This window comes from Oryza sativa, chromosome 4 (genome assembly GCF_034140825.1).
Source record: "Oryza sativa Japonica Group chromosome 4, ASM3414082v1".
In the NCBI taxonomy this organism is placed as follows: Eukaryota; Viridiplantae; Streptophyta; class Magnoliopsida; order Poales; family Poaceae; genus Oryza; species Oryza sativa.
In genome coordinates, this window is record NC_089038.1 from 21,145,646 (window position 1) to 21,171,626 (window position 25,981).

At 38.6% G+C, this 25,981-nt stretch overlaps 2 protein-coding genes and 1 pseudogene across 2 annotated transcripts; all 3 read left to right on the forward strand.

The window, feature by feature from the left end:
* The first annotated feature begins 5,773 nt into the window (after window positions 1–5,773).
* Window positions 5,774–8,515, forward strand: LOC107276012 (G-type lectin S-receptor-like serine/threonine-protein kinase At2g19130). The gene has a single exon (XM_015780262.3). The coding sequence runs from the start codon at window positions 5,788–5,790 to the stop codon at window positions 8,236–8,238; it is 2,451 nt and encodes an 816-aa protein (XP_015635748.1). The 5' UTR covers window positions 5,774–5,787; the 3' UTR covers window positions 8,239–8,515.
* Window positions 8,516–16,014: 7,499 nt separating this feature from the next.
* LOC107276251 (G-type lectin S-receptor-like serine/threonine-protein kinase At2g19130) lies at window positions 16,015–18,588 on the forward strand. The gene is made up of 2 exons (XM_015780263.3): window positions 16,015–16,159; window positions 16,517–18,588. Exons 1-2 carry the CDS (start codon window positions 16,032–16,034, stop codon window positions 18,456–18,458), a joined length of 2,070 nt encoding a protein of 689 aa, XP_015635749.1. The 5' UTR covers window positions 16,015–16,031; the 3' UTR covers window positions 18,459–18,588.
* Window positions 18,589–22,011: 3,423 nt separating this feature from the next.
* Window positions 22,012–24,112, forward strand: LOC107280764 (G-type lectin S-receptor-like serine/threonine-protein kinase At2g19130; annotated as a pseudogene).
* The last annotated feature ends 1,869 nt before the right edge of the window (window positions 24,113–25,981 follow it).

The following is a 25,981-nucleotide window of genomic DNA, read 5'->3' on the forward strand; positions in this document are numbered from 1 at the left end:
AACCTTCAAAAACGTTGCAACAAAAAAGGATGTTTCTATTTCACCTTAGCATTTTCCGCTAGTGATCTATTTGGTCTCCAAGCATTAGAAAAAAATTGATACTATGTCTACAAAGTGCAATGAGATTGTTGGTTAAAATAGAGATTATTAAAATGGCTAAAGTATGTAGTTTTGAAGCATCATTGGTACCAGATATCCATCAATCTTTTATCTATCACTCTCATTGGTCAAGCAAGACTGAAGTCACGAAGCCCTACATAAGCATAATTCTCTTTGTTCCTATGCGCTAGAAAAGAATCAATTGGTACGTTCTATATCAGGGGTTACTGAACAAAATATAACCCCTAATATAAATGTAACCCTTGACAAGAAGAATTATGCATATGTAGGGCCTAAGGACTTCGGTTTGGCTTGGCCAATGAGAGTGAGAGATATAGTGTTGATGAATATCTGGTACCATTGATGTTTAAACACTACTCATAATTTGGCAATTTTAATAATTTCTATTTAAACCAACCATGTCATTACACTTTGCAGCCATAATATCGATTTTTCTTCTAATGCTTGGGGACTAAAGAGATCACTACCGAGAAATGTTAATGCAAGCTGAAATAGAAAGGTCCATTATTGTTGCAAGGTTTTTGGAAGTTGACCATGTGACGAGTACGTACATGTCTATAGGCGCATAGATATGTAAATTATATGTTATCTAATAAATGCTTTAAAACCATCTTATTCCTGATTTTTAGAAAGTTTGTACTCCTTACAATCATTAGTGTACTGTTGTGGCCAAATAGTGGAAACTATGCTTATCATGAAGGTATGTGCAGCCATTTCATTTCTTTTATTTGAAATAAATAAGTTAATGTGTATCCAGATGTTCAAGACAACCTACTAAACACCATTGCTATTCATGATTTCTTCAAAATTGGTCTCAGGATTAGGATGGTCAAAACATGACTATTTTACGAAGATTGATGGAATAAAATGTTTACAAGTTCTCCATTTAGTTACATTATAATAAAATACTCCCTCCAATTTTTTTTTTAACATTGGTTAGATCAACATACATTAGCAAACATGGGTAGTAATAATTTAGGTCGTGGAACCTTAATTTTTGTTGTTACCTTTGAACTCAACTGATATATTTGTAACAGTTCTCATTTTTGCACAAATCGAGACTCAAAATATCTGTTGTGAATTGATGTTTCTCACCATTGTTAGTGTAAAGAATAACAATTTAAGAGTATTTACTCCATTCTACAAATAACAATTTAAGAGTATTTACTCCATTCTACATATGTTGACGTGCCTTGCACATTCACGTTAATTACTCCCTCCGGGTAATCATATATTCGTATATGACATTTACAAAACTTGAGAACAAAAATAGTTTGATTGCTTTGTCCGAAGCGCCATGTACTTATGACTAAAGGGAGTAGTTTCAATATATAGTACGGTTAACTCTTATTCGGTTTAATTTCTACGCCAACTTTAATCATAATTTTTTATTAGAATATAACACACTAATATCTAAGAAAAAAACATTCTGTAAAGGTACTTATAAAGAAATATCTATCTATATGATTTTTATGTTTTCAAACTTAAAGAGGTATTATATTGACGGTCAAGGTTCAAAAAGATTGATAGAATAAAATTAATCAACAATATCATAGATGTGAATACGGAGGGGAGTAGGAGTACCTTCTTTTTCCTTCCCCCTGCGATGGGAGATTGGATCTTTGCTCCAGAATCCAAATCCTCCACGACAGTGGTGCTGGTGCGTGAGAGATTGGGTCGTGCGTCTTACCAGGCGCCCAACGACGAGAGCTACGGCCGCGCCGCCGCGCGACAAGCATACCACACCGACGAGGTCCCCCCCTCCGCCGCGAACGCCGATCTCAGCACGCCGCCATCGACGAGGTCACGCTCCAGGTCTAGGGCTCCGCATCGGCTTACCAGTTTGCCGTCGCCTGCAACACGGCTGACGGCGCTACGAGGACGAGGCAATGGGGGAACACGGGCGGCGGAACCGAGAGATGGAGCTTGGGCCTCATGTTGCCTGTTGGGCCTTGGGTTCAGGGCCGCTCGGCCCAAAATCTCCGGGAGATCAGCGAGGGGCCGTGCAGGCCTCCACCAGCTCGGAGTATCGTATCGTGTAGGAATAAGTCTATTTACCATCTCTCATCTTCGTGTCGAGTTTAATTGACATCCCAAAACCACCAGATATCTTCACCAATCACCACTCATCTTGACAAAACAATTCAAATCAGAGTGATTTCGTTGACGTGAAATTCTAGTCAGAAAAAAAAAATAAAAAGCATGTGAGGCCCATATGTAAGTGGAATACATATTCGAAAATTTCCTATCGGATCCCTCCGATATGATATTATTTCAGCCGAAATTTTTAAAGGAGTAAAGGAAGAAGATGTATGCCATTTACAAGAGTCTCACATGTTTTTTATTTTTTTTCTGACTAGGATGCCACATCAACAAAACCATCATCCATATTACTATGGAACTTGATTTGGATAGTTTCGTTAAGGTGGGGGTGGAGTTTTTGTTACTGTGGTTTAAGGATGTCAATTAAACTCGATATAAAGATGATACTAGAAGGTAAGTGGACTTATTCCTATCGTGTCCGAGCCCACGTAAAGTGGAAGCCCGCTCCTGGGAGGCCCTGAAGCGCAGCTGCTTATCTGCATCTAGGCGTCTCATCTAGTGGTCACCTGAGTAGCAAGTTCGTGCTCCCTCCGTCCATAACGAAAAAAAAAACTCAAATACTAGAGAAGAATCTAATATTAAATAATTAGAAGGGGTGAGGTTTCGAATCCAGATCATCTAGCCCACCACCTTGTGGAGCTAACCGGAAAACCCCTAGGTGTTTCTCCCTCCGTCCATAACGCACATTGGACTAGTGATATCTAATCTAATTTTAGTTTGTCATATTTTATAACGGAGGAGTACTCTATTTCGTCGTACATATCTAAAGTTTTGGAAAAGATTTGGTTCAATATTTAAAATTTTGACAGTTAATTGTGTATTATAATATGTTTATAAAATACATAAGTTTATAGTATTATGGAAGTATTTCTAAAGAAAATTTATGCATATCATTTTTTTTCTTATTTTAAACTAAGCATTGATTTGGTCAAATATTTAAAACTTAGCAATCAAATATGATCAAAAACTTATTTGGAACATCAAAAAATATTTATGATCAGAGTACTCAAAGCTAAACCTTTAGGGTGTTCTACGTCCGTAATAGTATCTATGCTACTTAAAATATCAGTAGTTATGGTGTCCATTCTGCCACATTGGCCCTTTACTTTTGAGTATCACAATCTATATTATTATAAGACCCTCCAGCGAATTATCTTCCGTATCTTCCGTTTTACTGCTGGTTCTCCCTAAATTTCAAAGCCACCTACTTGTCTAATAAAGAAAATCATACGAGTACTACTTAGACTAAATATATGCTTAATTGACTTAATAAGTTAGAAACTCAATTTGTTTTATGTTGAAATGCACGGGCTCTTGGCTAGTTAGGATAGAAGGCATCATTTGCCTCTGGGATATTTCAGGGTGGCGTCGTACAATTGGTAAGAGTGTGAAGATCTTGCATCACGGTTGAATATATTTTTCACCAAGTTAATTCGGCGGATGCGCTTGCCTAAACACCATGCACTAGAAAAACCATTTGTGTAGCCAGTCCGTAACACATTTATACATGCGTTTAGCCAACCACTGCAGCTTAAGGCCTATAGGAATCAATGATTTATATAAGCGGATTCCACAGCTGCATGTAAAAATAGTTTTTCACATGTGGTTTATGACCCTAAGACAAAAAAAGAAACGCGAATATTAGAGAAGGAAGCACACTACCTTGTGAAACTAGCCGAAAAATCCATGGGCGTTTCTCTTATGACCCTAAGACGGCTTTAACCATCTTCATAATGGTTTTTCTTTTTGACCGCTTGAGATAAATAAAGCCAAGAACATGCAAAAATAATTTTAGTAGCGATGTTTTTCTCACTTTTATTAAGTTTATTCGTAAACCTTATGGTAAAAAATATTTAATTTATTCTTACAATCAAGTAAATAGTTCACAGCAATAATATGATGAATAATGGCAATATGAGATTGACACCTCCCCGCTATGAATTATTCATGCGGGGGGCTAGGAATCATACTGACGAAACGTGCTCAACTCCCAGAGCACAAAATCCAGTGAATAACAGAAGGTCAAGCACTTCAAGTACTGCTAAACTTTTTCTTCAAACTTTTAACTTTTCCATCACATCAAAACTTTCCTACACACATAAACTTTCAACTTTTCCATCACATCGTTCCAATTTCAACTTCCAATTTCAGCGTGAACTTAAACACAGCCTAAAGTGCTATATATGGATGATGTACAGAAGTTGTGCACATATCTTATATTGCTTGGCAAGATTTGCTCCGGTCTAACAAAAAGTATTTCGAGGTACCGATATCTCAAGATACCGAATCGTTTTCAATCGTTGGAGTTAAAAACAATTTTAAAGAGTGAGGTACCGATATCGTAAGATATTTTTTTTTCTCACCAGAGCAAATCTCATTGCTCGGCATACTTGCTGCCACTGGCTTCTGCCTTTGCCACAAAGGCACTGCTTCGCAATAATGGCAAAGATAGGAAAAGCTATATGGTGAATTGGTGATTGGTGAGTGGTGACTCGTGCATTAATATGGAGGTAATACGCATCTGTGGCATATATGTCTCGCATTTGTGGCATATATGCCTCATATGTTGTGTTCCCTGATAGTTCACATGGAGCACAGAGCTATAGTCTAGTGCCTTTTAGCCCACATATATAATGTTTACATGATCACTAAAATAAAACGACAAGATACTTGTTAGTAAAAGTTAAACAAGTTGGAAGCTGACTAGTCTGACAGGTGTGCACCAGGGATTTCAATTTTGATTTAATTCCTGTTGCAACGCATGGGTATTCTACTAGTAGTATAAAATTTGAATCCTATAAATTTTTATGTCTTGGAACAAAGATAGTACTAGATTATCATGAACACGTGTTTTAAACTGCTTAGATGATGTCATTTTTTTAAAAAAAACTTTCTAAAGTTTTTTTAAATCAAATAAGTCTATTTTTTAAGTTGGTAACAGTAACATATATTACTAATCAAGGACTAATTAGTAAGCTTGTCAGACACACAGCTATTTGGCTGATCAGCCATCTCAAAAGCGGCCTTAAAAGAAAACATTAGGTTGGAGCCCACTCGCTAGCTAGTAAATACATATACTCCGTTTTATAATGTAATTAAGGTGTTTTAATTTTGTTCTAAACTAAATTCCTCTAACTTGGGACTAAATTTATATAAGAATAGTTAAAACAAAGATCACTAGTATGGCCATCTCTAGCATTGCAACACCATCAAGACCTAGGGTGAGAAGTATAATATATGTACGACTGTCATTTGTCACACATAGTAGACATGCCGTGGATGTTTGGCAATTCATAGCAAAAGATCTTACATCACCGTCGAAACATTATGTAATTAATTGGGTTAATTGGATCATGCTATTATAAATTTGTGTATTAAAAATGACATTACAATTCATCTGTTCATAGCCATGCCAGGCTACAAACAGATGAATTGTAACAATATTTTTCTGAAAAGGCAAATTTGCAATGACATGAATCCAATTAATCTTAATTAATTACTATTTCCTTTTGGCTACTATAAATGAAAGAAGAACTGAATAGTGATCGCCCACAGTTGCTCACCATGGCTCTTCTCATTTTTGTAGTACTACTATTCGCCTTAAGCATCCCAGCAAGTTCTGCCACGATCGACACCATCTCAATTGGCACGGCGTTGGCCAAAAACGATAAGCTTGTCTCAGAAAATCGCAGGTACGCACTTGGCTTCTTTGAGACACAAAGAAAAGCATCTCAGAAAACTAGCAAGTGGTACTTAGGAATTTGGTTCAACCAGGTTCCCAAGCTAAATCCTGCATGGGTTGCAAATAGGGATAAGCCAATTGATGATCCCACATCAGTGGAACTAACAATCTTCCATGATGGAAATCTTGCCATCTTAAACCAGTCAACAAAGTCCATCGTTTGGTCTACACAAGCTAATATCACTGCCAACAACACCGTTGCTACGCTATTGAATAGTGGAAATCTCATCCTAACAAACTTGTCAAACTCATTAGAAGTTTTCTGGCAGAGCTTTGACTACCCCACAGATACATTTTTTCCTGGGGCAAAGCTTGGATGGGACAAGGTCACAGGCCTTAACCGTCAGATTATTTCTTGGAAAAACTCAATTGACCCAGCTACCGGTTCCTATTGCAAAGAGTTAGACCCTTCTGGTGTTGATCAGTACTTGCTTTTGCCATTGAATTCCTCCACACCGTATTGGTCTACCGGTGCATGGAACGGCGATTACTTCTCCTCAATCCTGGAGATGAAAAGCCATACTATTTTTAATTCATCATTTGTTGATAATGATCAAGAGAAGTACTTTAGATATGATTTGCTAGATGAAAGGACTGTTAGTCGTCAGATATTAGACATCGGAGGTCAGGAAAAGATGTTCCTTTGGCTTCAGGACTCAAAAGATTGGACACTGATCTATGCCCAACCTAAAGCTCCGTGTGATGTCTATGCAATTTGTGGGCCTTTCACAGTCTGCATCGATAATGAGCTTCCACATTGCAACTGTATAAAGGGCTTCACCGTAACATCACTCGAGGATTGGGAACTGGAAGATCGAACAGATGGATGCTCAAGAAATACTCCAATAGACTGCATTAACAACAAAACCACAACACATTCAACTGATATGTTCTATTCTATGCCATGCGTTAGATTGCCCCCAAATGCCCATAATGTGGAAAGTGTAAAAAGTTCAAGTGAGTGCATGCAAGTTTGCTTAACTAATTGCTCTTGCACTGCTTATTCATTCATCAATGGTGGATGCTCTATTTGGCACAATGAATTGCTTAACATAAGAAAAGATCAATGTAGTGAAAATAGCAATACGGATGGAGAAGCTCTTTACCTACGGCTAGCTACAAAAGAATTTTATAGTGCAGGCGTTGATAGTAGAGGAATGGTTATTGGACTTGCTATTTTTGCAAGTTTTGCTTTATTATGTTTGCTACCACTAATCCTACTACTGGTGAGACGGAGTAAAACTAAGTTCTCAGGTGACAGATTGAAAGATTCCCAGTTTTGCAATGGAATTATTTCATTTGAATACATTGATTTGCAACGTGCAACTACAAATTTCATGGAGAGACTTGGAGGAGGTAGCTTTGGTTCTGTATTTAGGGGGTCTCTAAGTGATTCCACAACAATAGCAGTGAAAAGGCTTGACCATGCATGCCAAATTCCACAAGGAGATAAGCAGTTTAGGGCTGAAGTGAGCTCAATTGGAACCATTCAACACATCAATTTAGTTAAATTGATCGGCTTCTGTTGTGAGGGTGGCAGAAGATTGCTTGTTTATGAGCACATGTCAAATCGTTCTCTCGATCTCCAATTATTTCAGAGCAATACTACAATATCCTGGAATACTAGGTATCAAATAGCCATTGGAATTGCTAGAGGATTGTCTTACTTACACGAAAGCTGTCAAGATTGTATCATACATTGTGATATTAAACCAGAAAACATCCTTCTAGATGATTTATTCATTCCAAAAATTGCTGATTTTGGTATGGCAAAGCTTTTGGGAAGGGATTTTAGCCGAGTTTTGACAACGGTGAGAGGAACTGCAGGTTACCTTGCACCTGAATGGATTAGTGGTGTTCCTATAACACCAAAAGTCGATGTTTATAGCTATGGGATGGTCTTGCTAGAAATAATATCAGGAAGAAGGAACTCATATACCTCATCTCCTTGTGTTGGTGACCATGATGATTATTTTCCAGTGCTTGTGGTCCGTAAGCTTCTTGATGGAGATATATGTGGTTTGGTTGATTATAGATTACATGGTGACATCAACATAAAAGAGGCCGAAACAGCTTGCAAGGTTGCGTGTTGGTGCATTCAGGATAATGAGTTTAATCGACCAACAATGGATGAAGTGGTTCATATTCTCGAGGGTCTAGTTGAAATTGACATACCCCCGATGCCGAGGCTACTTGAAGCAATTGTAGCTGGAAGCTCAAATCCAACATGTACCTCATCTAGTTTTTTCGGATCAATTCGAGAATCCTTGTAAATATTTATAGTTCCTTTTTTCCTACAAATATACATACACGTATATATATTAGGAAATGGCATGAACCCAACCTCTACATCCAACCATATGTACCCAGCCAAACTACAAATATATATGTATGCATGAGTGACGGACTGATGCTATGTGCAGCTATTATTGTTGACATTTCTGCTACGACTCATGCTATGTGCAACTATTATTATTGACTTTTCTGCTAGGACTAGGGATTTGTAACCTGTCATCATTCTTCTTTTCCAATGAAGTTTTTTACCACCTATTGTTGATGTAATCTACAATTTTGTTGTCCATAATTCAATAGAAATTTAGGTGGATAGATCTAACAAATCTATGATCTTAGGATATGCTATGTGATTCATGCGACAAGATCAATGGAAAGGTCGTTGTCTTGCGTCCTCGTGGCCAGCGTTTGAACTCTGGTCTCAATGCTGGACCTCACTGTTCTGCTAATGATTAAATGCTAGTCATTACTCTCTGCGTCTCAAAATAAATGAATCTATGATAATATGTGACATCATCATCATCATCATCATCATCATCATCATCATCATCATCATCAATGAAGAATGTTTATTTGTTTCCTGATTGAGCCACGTATACTGTAAAATATGAGCCATTGGATCTGGAAAGAACGACTTAAAAGTATGGAGGGAAAAAGAAGAGTCAGGACACTTCCATTAGAAGGATCTATAGAAGGCATGTGGCATGCAAGAGTAAAAAAGACCCAACTTGTATAAATTTGACAAAAAAATATTATTGAAAATCGAGAGTTAAAGCTAGAAAAATAAGAGTTTGCAAAAAAAATATGTCACCACATTTTTTATTTAATTGCCATCACTTTTCTCTATATGATTGGTTTCTTCTATATGTAAGTATGCTTTTATCTCTCCCGTCTCATTTTCCAAGTAGATAATAAATTACTTTTAATTCTAATTCTTTTATGCATTGTGTATTAGAAAAAAAATACAATGTAAGCATCAAAATTTACAATGTAATTACAGTTTAAGTTTTAAAATTTACAATGTGAGCGCATGTAATTTACAGTGTAAAAACGATTTGACTAATGTTGTGAAAACATAGTGCCGTAAATATAGCTACTCCAAGAAAAAAATTAGGAAGAAGATAAAAATAGTGGAAAAGAGAGGAAAACCCACATGTGTCCCGTTTCCTTGTCACCACTCACCACATGTCCGCCTGTCACACCATCATTGCTAGGGAGGAGGAGATGGTGGCACAAGTCGAGTTGGGATGAAGTGCGGGCGTAGATGGAGAAATAAAAAATGAGCAAACAAGAGAAAAGAACTGAGGAGAAGCCATTGCACGCCAACTTTGAAATATTTAACTATTTGCCACTTGTATAAGGATTCGTCACTGAACCATATGTCATAAACACATGAGGACCCACATATTATAGACTGTGAGTGTCAAATCCTTAATTGCCATATCTTAAAAGTGAAAAAAAGTTAAATGCCCCAGTAACGTCTGGTGGTGCCGCCTCTTCTCGTTCGCGTTGCCACGTTCCATGCTCTCTTTCAAGAATGTCTAAAACAACAAGTTCCTCAAAAGTTTGTTAGAAGTTATTATATTTTAAATATTTGCCTAAAGGATTTTTTAAATAAAAAAGGTCATTTGGGCAGATATTTAAAATATAATACATGCTACTAATATACATAATTTAGAACCTTCCAGTATTATATTTATAGTAAATATTACACATTAGGCATGTTAATTATTTATAATCACGAAAATATTGTTTGTTACAGATAAAAAATTGACTACACTTCCTACCAAATCAATATTCTTCGAGAACCTATTTACATTATACAACCATATAGCATTTAATAGACAGGGGCTAGAGCCGCGCGAACGCGCGGCTCTACTGGCTAGTTACATAGTATAACTAATCCGGACAAGTCCATGTCTAGATTGGTTGTACTGTGTAATACATTGATGGAGAAGTGCTTTTTATTCCCGGTTCATAACCCCCAACCGGGACTATGAATCCGGAACTAAATAGATATTTTTTCTTTTGTTTTTCTCTTTTTCATTGTTTTTAGCATTGAATATTGATTTCACACCATCCCCTAATCATGCCAAGAAATCCTAAATCCAAATCATCACATATCACAGAACATCTCCAAATCCTCAAATAGATCATCTCCAAATACATCACAAACTCTTAAAACAATTACATCACAAGTTCTAAAAAATACATCACAGATTCACATCACACACAAATCAAATACATCAGAGGATAAATCATAAATTGTGAAAAAAAAAGAAAAGCCGGCCGGCCACTGCTGCCTCCCCTCCTCCCCTCCTCCCCTCCGCGCCGGCCGGCCGCCGCCGCCGCCACCGCCACCGCGCCGCTGCGCCGGCCGCTGGCCGGCCCACCCTCTTCTTCGCTGTGTGGAAGGAAAAAAGGAAAGAGAAGGCTAGGAGTTAGAGATAAGGAAAGAGATAAGAAGTTAGAGAGGAAAAAAGAGATAGAGGGAGGAGTTTGTTGTGTGGACGGGAAAAGAGGATCGGTACTAGGATTATATAGTGTGTTTTGATTTTTATTCCTGGTTAGTAACATCAATCGGAACTAAAAATAGGTTTTTAGTCCCGAATGGTGTTAATAACCGGGACTAATGATCCTAGGGCCCTGACACGGCCTGACATGGAATCAAAAGATGAATTTTAGTCCCGGTTGGAGTTACCAACCGGGACAAAAGATGATTTTTAGTCCCGGTTGGTCCAACAACCGGGACTAAAGATCTTCCTCTTATAAACCTGGACTATTGTGGATTTGGGTCGACCGACCAAAGATAGTTTCTCTACCAATGATAATATATCGATCCTATGTTGATTTATTTTGGGATGAAGAGAGTACGTAGTAATAATATGTTATTTCTCCTTTAATATTTTTTATGCTAAATTTCTCCATTGTGTCCCAAGAATGACTGAATGGGCAGTGGTCAAGTGGAGGACAGACGTTTTTATGCTGAATCTTGCCGATTACTTTTATCCATCCTCTTTCTCAATTTCATCATGGTGATCGCCTTTCAAACAAACAAAGGAAGACCAACTCAGGATAGGGCCTATTTAGATCCCACCCCAAAATTTTACACTCTATCACATTGAACGTTTGAACACCTGCATAAAGTATTAAATATAGGCTAAAAAAGTAACTAATTGCACAGAATACAATTACTTTGCGAGACGAATCTTTTAAGCCTAATTGCTCTATGATTTGACAATGTGGTGCTACAGTAAACATGTGATAATGATGGATTAATTAGGCTTAATAAATTCGTCTCGCGGTTTACTAACGGATACTATAATTATTTTTCTATTAGTGGCCGAACACACATGCGATACCCTACATAATACCCGATGTTACGCGTCAGAACTATACACCCCTATACACCCCTGATCTAAACACCCCCATAATCATGTATGACAGTTACAAAACCTGAGAACAAAAATAGTTTGATTGCTTTGTATGAAGCTCGATGTACTTATGAGTAGATTAGTAGTTTCAGTATGGGGCAGATCGTTTGTGCTGGTTTGCAGCCGGCTATATATGGTTGCGATTGTGCTGTATGTACAGTGCAAGCAGTAAAACTTATATTGAGCTTAGTCCTGTTGCTGCTGCTGCACAACTCTCTTCTGATCAGCCCCTATATTACCGGTAATGTACCTGGACACTGTAAGTTTTGGTCCCGTTTGCTTCTTAAAATGGGACATCTTCTTTTTAATATAAAACGTCGGCAACAGCCTGACCGTTCGAAAAAAAAAATATATTACCGGTAATGTTAACTCTTAATTATTCAATTTTTTGCGCACGACTTTAACCATAATTTTCTATTAGAAATAGCAATAATACCTAACAAAAACTTACTTTACGTAAAAGTACTTGTTATATTGATTTTTATGTTTTTCAAACTTAAAAATATTATATATATTGAAGTTCAAAATGGATTGATAGAAAATTAATCAACAATACCATAGATGTAAATACTGAGGGAGTTGGCTGCGATGGGAGATTGGATCGTACGTGCTCCAGAATCCTCCAGGACAATGGTGCGTGCGAGATTGGATCGTGCGCGGCCTAGCTTAAGAGCAAGCTTAATAAGTTTAATACTCCAATCAAATAACAAATTTATACAATAGTTGCTTACTATACTATTAATACATATGGTCCCACCTGACATACACACACCGTGTCTTGGAGTCCGCGCTGCAGCTGGCTACAGATCTATAGCCCGCTTCTCTTCTCTCTTATCTTTTATCTCATTAAATTATATTTATAGCTGGCTAATAGTATACTATTGTAGCCGCTCTAACAGGCTAACGGACGAGCGCTACGGCCGCGCCGCCGCGCGACAAGCCGGCCACCACACCCGCGACGAGGTTCCCCCTCCGCCTCCGCGCGCCGATTTCCAGCACGCCGCCATCGACGATGTGGCCGCCGGGTGCGTCGATCGGCTGGTCGAAGTACACCGAAGCAATGGGGAAGTTCCGGGGCCACGAGGCCTTACGGCGCGCGTGCACACGAGTGGATCAAATGGCCCGCTCAACCGCCGTCACAACAAAACAGGGGGCAAAAAAAAAAAAAAAAACCTCCATCCTCATCGTCAAATTTTAGCATCTGCATTACATCGCAAGGATCACAAGCTGACTGGGCGAGGTGGCCCATGGATGAACAAATGAATAACAGAAACATGTCCTTTTGCAGACAAAAAAGGAACTAGTTGGGGCCAAAACAAGATGTAATAAGGGAGAATCATCAGTCATGTAGTGGTAAAATTCAAACCCTGATACGTACGAATATTACGCATATGTAGGTGGGTTTTTATCATAATTTTAGTGAGATCATGGATGTGTCTCGCTGGTTTAGCATGTGTTATGGGGCGTATTCGTGTGTGCGTATGACTCTCCCGTGTAATCTCAAAACAAGAAAAGAAAAACAAGAGGCACAACACGTTTTGATGGCACAGATGAATATAGGGTAGTGTTACAATATATACTTCTTTTAAAGAGTATAGTATTGGTAGCGGTGACCGGTGAGTAATAAATCTTCCACCACCTCACACCACCAACATTTTTTTTTAAAAAAAAGAGAGAAAAGAATGATGTGGGCCTAGATTGTCAACTACTCTCACTATTTTTTTTCGATAATTACACGGTACAACGCAGACATTCACAACGCACGCGCACTCACCCCGATGAGCATCTTCGAAGACTGGGCCGGCAAATCTTTTGAGATTGACGAAGTCACCACATGCGCCTCGCTGTCGACGGGTACGTCGCCTACCACTGAAAGCACAAAGCCGTTAAATCCTGCAAAATTCGCTCCCATGTGGAGTCGAACCCAGGACCTCAGGTGCTACTGAGGCACTTGTAACCACCATGCTTTATTTAAGAGTAAAGTGTACGGACGGTCCTTAAACTTGTAGGGATGTGTCATCTTTGTCCCTAAACTCTCAAAATGCACATCCAAGTCTCAGAACTTGTCATACTGTGTCATCTAGGTCTCAAATCACCAAAACCCCTTAGGATCCTACGTGGCGTTGATGTGGCATACCACACAGACATGACATGGCATTATTTTGGACTGACAAATATGACCCATTTAAAATTTTTCCTTTTTCTTTTTTTCTTCTCTTTTTTTCCCTTTCTTCTCCTTTCTCTGTGACCTGAGCAGAAGAAAGGAAAAAAAGAAGAATGAGAAGAAAACGAAAAAGAAAAAAAAAGAAAAGAAGAAAAAAAAGAAAAGGACATGTCACGCCCATGTGGCATGCCACATCAGCGCCACATAGATCATAGAGGGGATGTGTCGATTTGGGACTTAGATGATACACTTTGACAAGTTCTGGCACCTTGATATACATTTTGAGAGTTTATGGACCTATATGATACAACACTACAAGTTTAAGGACCGCAAATGCACTTTACTCTTTATTTAACTCCATACTTTTTATAGGAAGATAAAAAGACTACATGTTAACCCTAATGTTAACATTCATATGCAAAATTCATATGAAGTGCTTCATGTAAATTGGCACTTTTGAGTTAACCCTTTGAGCAAATTAATTGGCATCCTCCCATCCTTGGAGAGGTCATCATACGCTGATACGCATCAGTGGCATACTGATACTGGCATGTCTCACAGATCGTGCTCCTTGCTAGTCGACATGCTCAGAACTAGTCTACTGCATTTTGGCCACTCAATATTGTTACACATCACTAAAAACTACCGAGTCACCTGTTAACAACTACTAACAAGTTGGAAGCTTCAAAACTGACTAGTCGAATGGGTACTTTACTTTACACGACTTACCAGAGGCAGAGATTCAAACAATAGGTACGTGTTTGCTGAATATTTACTTAAGATCGGTGTCAAATAGCCATCACTTTTGGATTTGTACATCCATAAGGGATGTAGAGACCGGATTGATATATATTATCTTTATACTACCTCCATATTTTAATGTATGACACCGTTGATTTTTTGTCCAACGTTTAACCATTCGTCTTATTCAAAAAATTTATGCAATTATCATTTATTTTATTATGACTTGATTCATCATCAAATATCCTTTAAGCATGACATAAATATCTTTATATTTTCACAAAAATTTTGAATAAAACGAATGGTCAAACATTGGTAAGAAGTCAATAACGTCATACATTAAAATACGTAGGGAGTATAAGAAAAAGCCATCACTTTCTTGTATAAAGACTTTGGCTCAATAATCACCGCTGCAGCCCGCCATGGTTTAAGGTCATTGTCCATCAATTTTAGAAATTCATGCATGTAAAATTTCAGTGGGTATGAGTACATGTGCCCGTACAAAATGAGTACATTTCCCGTAATACGGGAGGTCTCTACTTTCTCAGATAATTTATTGGCGTTCGTATAGGTGTGCACTCATGGGTGTGTGTGTGAATGGTCTGACTGTGGTGTATCTTCCATTATAGGCCGTGTTTAGTTTCAAAGTTTTTCTTCAAACTTCTAACTTTTCTATCACATCGAAACTTTCTTACACACATAAACTTATAACTTTTCCATCACATCGTTCCAATTTTAACCAAACTTTTAATTTTGACGTGAACTAAACACAGCCATAATATCTTTTTAGAGGAAAACTGACAGGCTCATGTAAGGTATGGTTGTCATCTATTAATTCATCCATTCAGCCATTTAGAAGAAAAGAACAGGCGGTGCCTCTCTGATGTGGCCGTCTCTAGATGGTTGTTTGCATTGCTGCGCCATCGAAATCTAGCTGAAAAAAGTATTGTAGGTACGATTGTCATTCGTCACACATGGTTGCCATGCCGTGGATGTTTCGCAATTCATAACAAAAGATCTTGCATCACCAACGAGACATGTATCAACTGTGCCATTTTTCCCTCCAATATTACATAAGCATTCCCTCCGTTTCAGGTTATAAGACGTTTTAACTTTGGTCAAAATCAAACAACTCTAAATTTGACTAACTTTGTAGACAAAATAGTAATATTTTACAACACCAGCAAAGTTTCATTAAATCTATAATTGAACAAATTTTCATAATATATTGTCTTAGGTTAAAAATATTACTATTTTTTCTACAAAATTAGTCAAACTTAGAGTAGTTTGACTTTGACCAAAGTCAAAATGTCTTATAACCTGAAACGGAGGGATTACTATATATGTTTCTACTTCTCTATATATGCCTCAGTTCCCTACTATAAATGAAATCAGAACTGACCAGTGATCACATATACTACAGTTGGCCCTCATCATGGCTCTCCTCATTTATGTAGTGCTCCTGTTCTCCCTATGCATCTCAGCAAATGCTGCCATGACGGACACCATCTCAATGGGCAACGCATTGGGTAGAAAGGACAAGCTCGTCTCGAAAAATGGCAGGTATGCACTTGGCTTCTTTGAGACAGAAAGAGTAGAAGTATCCCAGAAAAGTAGCAAGTGGTACTTAGGAATTTGGTTCAATCAGGTTCCGAAGATAACTCCTGCTTGGGTTGCAAATAGGGATAATCCAATCAATGATCCCACCTCATTAGAGCTAACAATCTTCCATGATGGAAATCTTGTCATCTTAAATCGGTCAGCCAAGACCATCATTTGGTCTAGCCAAGCTAATATCACTAACAATAACACCAGTGCTATGCTCTTGAGTAGTGGAAATCTCATCCTAACAAACCCCTCAAACTCTTCAGAAGTTTTATGGCAGAGCTTTGACTACCCCACTGATACACTTTTTCCCAGGGCCAAGCTTGGATGGGACAAGGTTACCGGCCTAAACCGTCGTATTATCTCATGGAAGAACTCAAAGGACCTAGCTGCTGGTGTATATTGTAAAGAGTTAGACCCTAGTGGTGTTGATCAGTCCTTGCTTACACCATTGAATTCCTTCACACCGTATTGGTCTAGTGGCCCATGGAATGGGGATTACTTTGCTGCGGTCCCAGAGATGGCAAGCCATACTGTTTTTAATTCAACATTTGTTCACAATGACCAAGAGAGGTACTTTACATATACTTTGGTAGATGAAAGGACTGTTAGTCGTCATATAGTGGACGTTGGAGGTCAAGCCAAGACGTTCCTTTGGTATGAGGATTTGCAAGATTGGGTAATGAACTATGCCCAACCTAAATCTCAATGTGATGTCTATGCAGTTTGTGGGCCTTACACAATTTGCATCGACAACGAGCTTCCAAATTGCAATTGTATAAAGGGCTTCACAATAACATCACATGAGGATTGGGAACTAGAAGATCGAACGGGTGGATGCTCAAGAAATACTCCGATAGACTGCACTAACAATAAAAACACAACTCATTCTTCAGATAAGTTCTATTCTATGACATGCGTTAAACTGCCCCAAAACGAACAGAACATAGAAAATGTTAAAAGTTCAAGTGAGTGTGACCAGGTTTGCTTGAATAATTGCTCTTGCACTGCTTATTCCTTCAGCAATGGTGGATGCTCTATTTGGCACAACGAATTACTTAACATAAGAAAAAGTCAATGTAGTGACAGTAGCAATACAGATGGAGAAGCCCTTCACATACGTCTTGCCGCAGAAGAATTGTATAGTAAAAAAGCCAATAAAAGAGTAATGGTTATTGGAGTGGTTATTTCTGCAAGTTTTGCTTTATTAGGTTTGCTACCACTGATCCTGTTATTGCTGAGACGGAGGAGTAAAACAAAGTTCTTTGGTGACACTTTGAAAGATTCTCAGTTTTGCAATGGGATTATTGCATTTGGATACATTAATTTGCAACGCGCAACTAAAAATTTCTCAGAGAAGCTCGGGGGAGGTAACTTTGGTTTTGTATTCAAGGGGTCTCTAAGTGATTCCACAACTATAGCAGTGAAAAGGCTTGACCATGCATGCCAAGGAGAGAAGCAATTTAGGTCCGAAGTGAGCTCAATTGGAATCATCCAACACATCAATCTAGTTAAACTAATCGGTTTCTGTTGTGAGGCTGGCACGAGGTTGCTTGTTTATGAGCACATGCCAAATCGTTCTCTTGATCTCCAATTATTTCAGAGCAAAACTACAATAACTTGGAACATTAGGTACCAAATAGCCATTGGAATTGCTAGAGGACTAGCCTATTTACATGAAAACTGCCAAGATTGTATCATACATTGTGATATTAAACTAGAAAACATCCTTCTCGATGCTTCATTCATTCCAAAAATTGCAGATTTTGGGATGGCAAAGCTTTTGGGAAGGGATTTTAGCCGAGTTTTGACTATGGTGAGAGGCACCGCAGGTTACCTTGCACCTAAATGGATTAGTGGTGTTCCTATTACACTAAAAGTTGATGTTTACAGCTATGGGATGGTCTTGCTAGAAATAATATCAGGAAGGAGGAACTCACGTACCTCATGTTCTTGTGGCGGTGATCATGATGTTTATTTTCCGGTGCTTGTAGCCCGTAAGCTTCTTGATGGAGATATGGGTGGTTTGGTTGATTATAGATTAGATGGTGAGATCGACATAAAGGAGGCTGAAATAGCTTGCAAGGTAGCGTGTTGGTGCATTCAAGACAATGAGTTTAATCGACCAACAATGGGAGGTGTGGTTCAGATTCTCGAGGGTCTAGTTGAAATCAACATGCCCCCAATGCCAAGGCTCCTTGAAGCAATTGCTGCTGGAAGCTCAAATCTGACATGTTCCTTAGCTTCTTTTGTATGAAATATTTCAGCTCAAGAATCCCTTTAAATACGTATAGTTCCTTTTGATACAAATATATGTATTGAGTGACAGACATATTGTTTGCAACTATTATATTGTTCTAGGACTACAAGGGGATTTGGAATTCCTACCATCTTCCTTGTCTCTCTCTCTCTCTCTCAATTGAGTTGTTTATCACCTACTTTTGATATATTCTACCATTTTGCTATCCATTATTTAGTAGAAATTTGGGTGGGCAGATCTAACAAACATCTGATCAGGATCTGCTCCATGATTCATGCAATAGTGAGATCAATGGCAAGGTCATTACGTTGCGCCCTTGTGGCCACGTTTGAACCCTAGTCTTAATTCTAAATCTCATCGTTTTGCGGTTTTGCTAATGATGCTAGGAAGTAATAATATATTCCTTCTCCTTGCACCTTTTTATATTAAATTTCTCCATAGTGTCGTAAGAATAAGGGAAGCACCATTGGCGTAGTGATATAGTCATGGATGCATGACTTCGGACCCCATTAGGATTCAAATCCTAGTGCCCACAAATATAGTTGTGTGCATCATTAATTGGTGCAGAGGCTGAAAGTTATACTTTATTTTTCTAAAGAAATTCCAAGAATGAGTGACAATATCATTCGAAAAGAGTTGCATTTGTTTTCTCTACAATTGGGGGATGGTACAATACCAGATATCATAGGCACAAATGAACAATTTATGATGACTCCAAGATACTCTTTTTAAAAGAGGTCATGAACAATATCCACTAACAGCAAGAAGTGTGGGATGAGAGGTTAAGAATGTCTGATGAGGATATAGTTGGATTTTAACTATAACTTTTTGTATGGAAGAGCTTTTAAGGAGCCCAGTTGGCTTTCCTATAGGTTTTTATAGGAAGATGTGGGCACACATAAAGGAGGTAGTGAAGGAGATGCTAGATGAGCTTTATGAAGGAGAGCTAGAGGTGAAAAGACTTAACTATGGAATTATAGGAATTATATCTTTAATCTGCATGATAAAATATGTGTGATTGAACAATACGGACCATTTGTTTGCTAGATATTGTCCTTAAGATATGATGAAAGAAAAGTGTATAAATGGAACACTGTAGATTTCTGACAGATGTATGGGCTGATAAAATATCCCCAAGAGTAAATAGTCCGAACTTATATAGAATCCAGCTTGGACACAATGTAAGGAGCTTTTTAATGATGGCGATTGGTGAGTGGAAGTTAGAGTTTAGGAGGAACCCAAGTGAGGCTGACAAAAATGATTTGATAGAGTTGCTAGATGTAAGGCATGATGGGGAGAGTGTAAGGTGATATGGACAACTCTGGGGAATAAAAAAGATCTATACAATTAACAATGATCCCTGCACAGGCAGATTACCTTAGGAGGTGTAATTGGCTCTGAAATGAATCTGATTTGGTTGAGTAGAATTCCCATGAAGATTAAACAATTCTTTGTACCTAACAATAATGGGCAGAATCCCTTGTGCGGCTCAACTGGTTAAAAATAAACTGAAAGGGAGGGACATAATTAAGCTTCTAAACTTTATCATAAACCTGAAACTGTTAATCATATCATCTTTTAATATCGTTTAGCTGTTTTTTTTCCTTATTAGAGATTTTTTTGTTCGAATTGCGTGTTTTGTAAAATGCAGAAATTTTAGAGTTTGGTGTAATTAAAATTTTGAAGGCTTTGCTTGGTTTGAAGGGGATTGAGGGGGAATTCTTAAGAAGAAGAAGAAGAGGGAGGAGGAGGAGTTAGAGGATGCAATGTAAGTTTTATACCCTGCAAATAATTTAAAATCAAACTCAATTGCATTTGCAGATTTAAAACATATATACTTTATGTACAAAGTTATAATGAGTTTTGTCTCTCTGTATATTTCAGAGACCGTTGAGTTTAATTTTCAGTTCAGTAATAGCATGACACCCCCTGTTACATAATGCTTTTAGAGTTTGTGTCGAATATATCTAAGTAGTCGATTATAAATTAGGACTTGGATTTGTAATAGGTGTTAATAAAATAGTAAGGCTATAAAAACAAAATTTTGAGTTCGACTTGTCCTAGGCTCAATTTAAGCTTGATTCGAGCTCTAGACTAGCCGAGCTTGGGCTCCTGTCAAGCCTAATAATATATAATTTTTATTATTTACTTTATATACTAATAGATCAAATATGCTGCCATTTATATGTATCCACACGATAAAATAGTTTATATTAATATCATATATTTATCTTTATTCTTTTTCTTCTATTCACAAATATAACTAAATAGAAATTAATTACTTTTATTTAGAGATTATATTCTTAAAATATATGTTAACTAAGCTTGATGGTCGAGCTCGAACCGAGTTCGTCTGGAAGCTTAAAGGTTACACAGGCTTAGCTCGAGCCTAGGTAGGTGAGCTCGCTCGAGCTCGTCTCGTTAACATCTCTAGATAATAGTAAAGTCAGACTATTATCTTAGGTTATGTTAAATTATAATCGCGTACTTTATCATAGATGATGGATGTCTGACCAGTGGCCTAACGGTCGATGGTTGTGCCCAAAATTCGCATCAAAAGCTTGGATGCTAAGTATTCACTACTTACTGGACTCAAGTTACATGTGATCGATCGTTCCAAACAGAAAGGAAATGGTTTCCAACGCTGCATTGCACCTGAGGACCAAACAAAGTCAGGGTTTTGTTCGATCGGATTCCCTCCATTCAAATCACTTCCAAATTCCGTTACCCTTTGCATTTCCACTCTCCAACCAAAACGCCTCCAATAGTCATCTGTCCATCAGTGTCACTGATCAGGCAGCCAATCCACACGATGCACCACCAATTAATACGCCAGCCCTGCACCATTTTATGACCAGGAATTAATGGGACCTGGAAACTGGAAGCAACATGAGACTGACTGTTTTAAGTTCTAAGGCCCTGAATGGATCATTCAGTCCCTAGACTAAAATTAGTCTCTAGACTAAAAACTTTAGTCCCCTACTGTTTAGATACAGGAACTAAAGACATGTGGACCGAGACAGAGAAGAGAGAGGCTATCACTTTAGTTCTTATAAGTACCTCCAAGAGAAACTAATGAATTATAGTCCCAATATACACTTTTAGTCTTTTTTTTTTGTCACATCTGTTTAAATTCTTAGGGACTAAAAGGGACTAATGAATTAGTCCCATGAACCAAACAGAGCATGACACACCAGGTTCTCGTTCGTGCCGTTGCCGCTACAGCACTGCTAGCTCGCAATAACGCTGAAGTTCAGTTCAAGATTCTGTGGTAACTTAAACTTGTTGATTTTTTTTCTTTTTGTCTGGACCATCAGGATCTTTGCATCACTATACCCAGGGTCATTTTCCCAGTCAAAGCCACTGTAATTCCACACAAAGTCTCCATGCCGTGGATATTTTGCAAAGCATAACAAAAGATCTTATTACATCACTGTCCAGATATGTTATCACTGTTACCATTTTGCCCTCCAACATTATGCAAGCGTATCCTTTGTTAACTTATTATCCCCTATGGGCCTCATTAACCTACTATAAAATGCAAGAAGAAGTGAAGAGCAGTGATCACCTATCCTACAGTTTCACTATGTCTCTCCTCATTTTCATAGTACTATTGTTCTCCCTATGCATCCCAGCAAGTTCTGCCACGACGGACACCATCTCAGCTGGCCAAACGTTGGCCAAAGATGACAAGCTCGTCTCGAAAAATGGCAGGTATGCATTTGGCTTCTTCAAGACAGATACAAAAGCGTCTGGAAAAACTAACAAGTGGTACTTAGGAATATGGTTCAATCAGGTTCCCACGCTAACTCCTGCATGGGTTGCAAATAGGGATAAGCCAATTGATGATCCCACATTATTGGAGCTAACGATCTTTCGTGATGGAAATCTCGCCATCTTAAACCGCTCAACTAATGCCATCCTTTGGTCTACCCGAGCTAACATCACAACAAATAACACCATCGTTATTCTCTTGAGTAGTGGAAATCTCATCCTAACAAACCCCTCAAACTCTTCAGAAGTTTTCTAGGAGAGCTTTGACTACCCCACAGATACATTTTTCCCCGGGGCAAAGCTTGGATGGAACAAGATCACTGGCCTAAACCGTCGTATTATTTCTAAGAAAAACTTAGTAGACCCAGCTACTGGTATGTATTGCGAAGAGTTAGACCCTACTGGTGTTAATCAGGTCTTTCTTGCACTAGTGAATTCCTCCACGCCATATTGGTCTAGTGGAGCATGGAATGGCGAGTACTTATCCTCAATCCCAAAGATGGCAAGCCATAATTTTTTCATTCCATCATTTGTGAACAATGACCAAGAGAAGTACTTTACATATAATTTGGCAAATGAAAATATTGTTAGCCGTCAAATATTGGATGTCGGAGGTCAATCAAAGACGTTTCTTTGGCTTGAGGGATCAAAAGATTGGGTAATGGTCAATGCCCAACCTAAAGCTCAATGTGATGTCTATTCAATTTGTGGGCCTTTCACAGTTTGCACCGATAACGAGCTTCCAAATTGCAATTGTATAAAGGGCTTCACCATAACATCGCTCGAGGATTGGGTACTGGAAGATCGAACAGGTGGATGCTCAAGAAATACTCCAATAGACTGCATCAGCAACAAAACCATAACCCGCTCATCAGATAAGTTCTATTCTATGCCTTGTGTTAGATTGCCCCCAAACGCCCAGAATGTAGGAAGTGTTGACAGTTCAAGTGAGTGTGCACAAGTTTGCTTGAATAATTGCTCCTGCACTGCTTACTCCTTCAGCAATGGTGGATGCTCTGTTTGGCACAATGAATTGCTTAACATAAGAAAAAATCAATGTACTGGCAGTAGCAATACAGATGGAGAAACCTTTCACATTCGTCTTGCTGCACAAGAATTGTATAGTCAAGAGGTAAATAAAAGAGGAATGGTTATTGGTGTTCTTTCTGCATGTTTTGCTTTATTTGGTTTGCTGCTAGTTATCCTACTACTCGTGAAATGGAGGAATAAAACAAAGCTATCAGGTGGCACAAGGAAGGATTATCAGTTCTGCAATGGGATCATTCCATTTGGATACATTGATTTGCAACGTGCAACTAACAATTTCACAGAGAAGCTTGGGGGAGGTAGCTTTGGTTCCGTATTCAAAGGGTTTCTAAGTGATTACACAATTGTAGCAGTGAAAAGGCTTGACCATGCATGCCAAGGAGAGAAGCAATTTAGGGCCGAAGTGAGCTCAATTGGAATCATCCAACACATCAATTTAGTTAAACTAATTGGTTTCTGTTGTGAGGGTGGCAGGAGGTTGCTTGTTTATGAACACATGCCAAATCGTTCTCTTGATCACCAACTATTTCAGACTAATACTACACTTACCTGGAATATTAGGTATGAAATAGCCATCGGAATTGCTAGAGGATTGGCCTACTTACATGAAAATTGTCAAGACTGTATCATACACTGTGATATTAAACCAGAGAACATCCTTCTCGATCATTCATTCAGTCCAAAAATTGCAGATTTTGGGATGGCAAAGCTTTTGGGAAGGGATTTTAGCCGAGTTTTAACTACAACGAGAGGAACTGCGGGTTACCTTGCACCTGAATGGATTAGTGGTGTTCCTATTACAACAAAAGTCGATGTTTACAGCTATGGGATGGTGTTGCTAGAAATAATATCAGGAAAGAGGAACTCATATGCCTCATGTCCTTGTGGTGGTGACCATGACGTTTATTTCCCGGTGCTTGTGGCGTGTAAGCTTCTTGACGGAGATATGGGTGGTTTGGTTGATTACAAATTACATGGTGGCATCGACAAGAAGGAAGTTGAAAAGGCTTTCAAGGTTGCATGTTGGTGCATTCAAGACGATGAGTTTAGTCGACCAACAATGGGAGGAGTGGTTCAAATTCTCGAGGGCCTAGTTGAAGTCGACATGCCTCCAATGCCAAGGCGACTTCAAGCAATAGCTGGAAGCTCAAATTCAACATGCTCCCTGTATTCTCTTCCAGCAAATATTTAAGTTCGAGAATCCTTGTAAATTAAAAGGAACTTTGTAATTCCTGACATCTTTCTTCTTTTTAAGTTGTCTTGTTAACATAGTAATTTTTTTACAGTCTTGCTATCTGTCGTTCAGGATTCAGCAAAGTACAAAACTAGCACAATGTTCACCTGAAAATTAAGGAATAATTAACTATTTGCCACTCTTACGAGTGGTTCTAAAAGATTTACCACTGGACCCACATGTCATAGACACATGAAGGCCCACATGTCATAGACACATGAAGGCCCACATGTCATAGATAACGAGTGGCAAATTCTTAATTGACACATCTTAAAAGTGGCAAATAATTAAATGTCCCAAAAATTAACTCCATGTGCAATTTCTGATCTCTTCAGTCTTCAGAATAACAGTCACACATGAATGGCTTTATTCGTGAGTTTACTGATCGCTGGTCGACGGCGTCTGAGATAAAGCTTGTGTTGGCCCGGATGGTCGATTCATCACTTTTACTCTGAACAAGTTTGAAAGCCAGATCGACTGTTAGTTCATCATTTTGTTCTTTCTCTCTCTCTCTCTTTTTTAACAAACCGGCACGAGACGATGCCCGTTTCAATTAATATAGAAGGAAGAAAGGTTTGCATCCCCTAGGGGCTGAAAAAAAAAGGTAACTATAGCTATACAAATGCCGATTGTAGCTCAAGCAAACGCTTTGCCCCTGCTGAAAGCCCATGTTTAATGTTTTTGCCACTTCCTTGATTTTATTGACCAGACGATGTACTGGGGACTCCTTGGAGCAGGTACAATAGCAGGCTATAAGCCGGCTATAACCATATATCGAGAAGAAAAAAGAAGAGAGAGAAGAAATCAGGCTACAGATTTGTAGCCGGCTGCAACACGGACTCTAAGATATTATGTGTGTATGAGAGGTGGGACCAGGTATTAATGGTGTAATATATTTTTATAGTTAACTATTGTATGAATGAACTATTAGATTGATTATAGATGTTTGGGAGACAGTAGTGGCTATACTATTGACCTTGCTCTTATGCATCCTCATTCATTCAGCTCTTAAAGTGGCTGAAATCTGTATCGCCAGTCAACAAGTGATATGGTGTAGCAATTCTGAATTTGCCAACGACTTTGTGCGCTTAGCAGGCTGTTACAACTTACAGCTAGTAGCAACCACCATTTCAGGCTTTCAGCTGGCTTTGCCACGCCTCTCGCTATCCATTTGTTCAGAAGTCATAAACCTGTATATCAAAGAGCCTGTCCAAGATCGTCGAGATCGGTCAGACAGCAACGCTGTCGCGTTTGGTTCTGGCCTTCCGGTGAATGATCGAATTATTATGTGCCAATTTCACAAGGAACATTTGTTTAATGGCCATGCTAATCATGATTATATTTTAAAGGTTAAACAGACGACGATTTCTCTCCGGATATCACTGCCACAGTGCCACTGGACGCCAACTTTGTCTCCAGCTATTTGACCAGGTTATCTCTGAGCTCCACAGTCCAAAACATCGGA

Excerpts from the sequence above, each read along its gene's own strand:
- LOC107276012 (XM_015780262.3), top strand. The coding sequence starts at position 5,788 with ATGGCTCTTCTCATTTTTGTAGTACTACTATTCGCCTTAAGCATCCCA.
- LOC107276251 (XM_015780263.3), top strand. The coding sequence starts at position 16,032 with ATGGCTCTCCTCATTTATGTAGTGCTCCTGTTCTCCCTATGCATCTCA. Across the intron at positions 16,160-16,516 it reads CTCGTCTCGAAAAATGGCAG|GGCCAAGCTTGGATGGGACA; the intron begins GTATGCACTTGG and ends ACTTTTTCCCAG.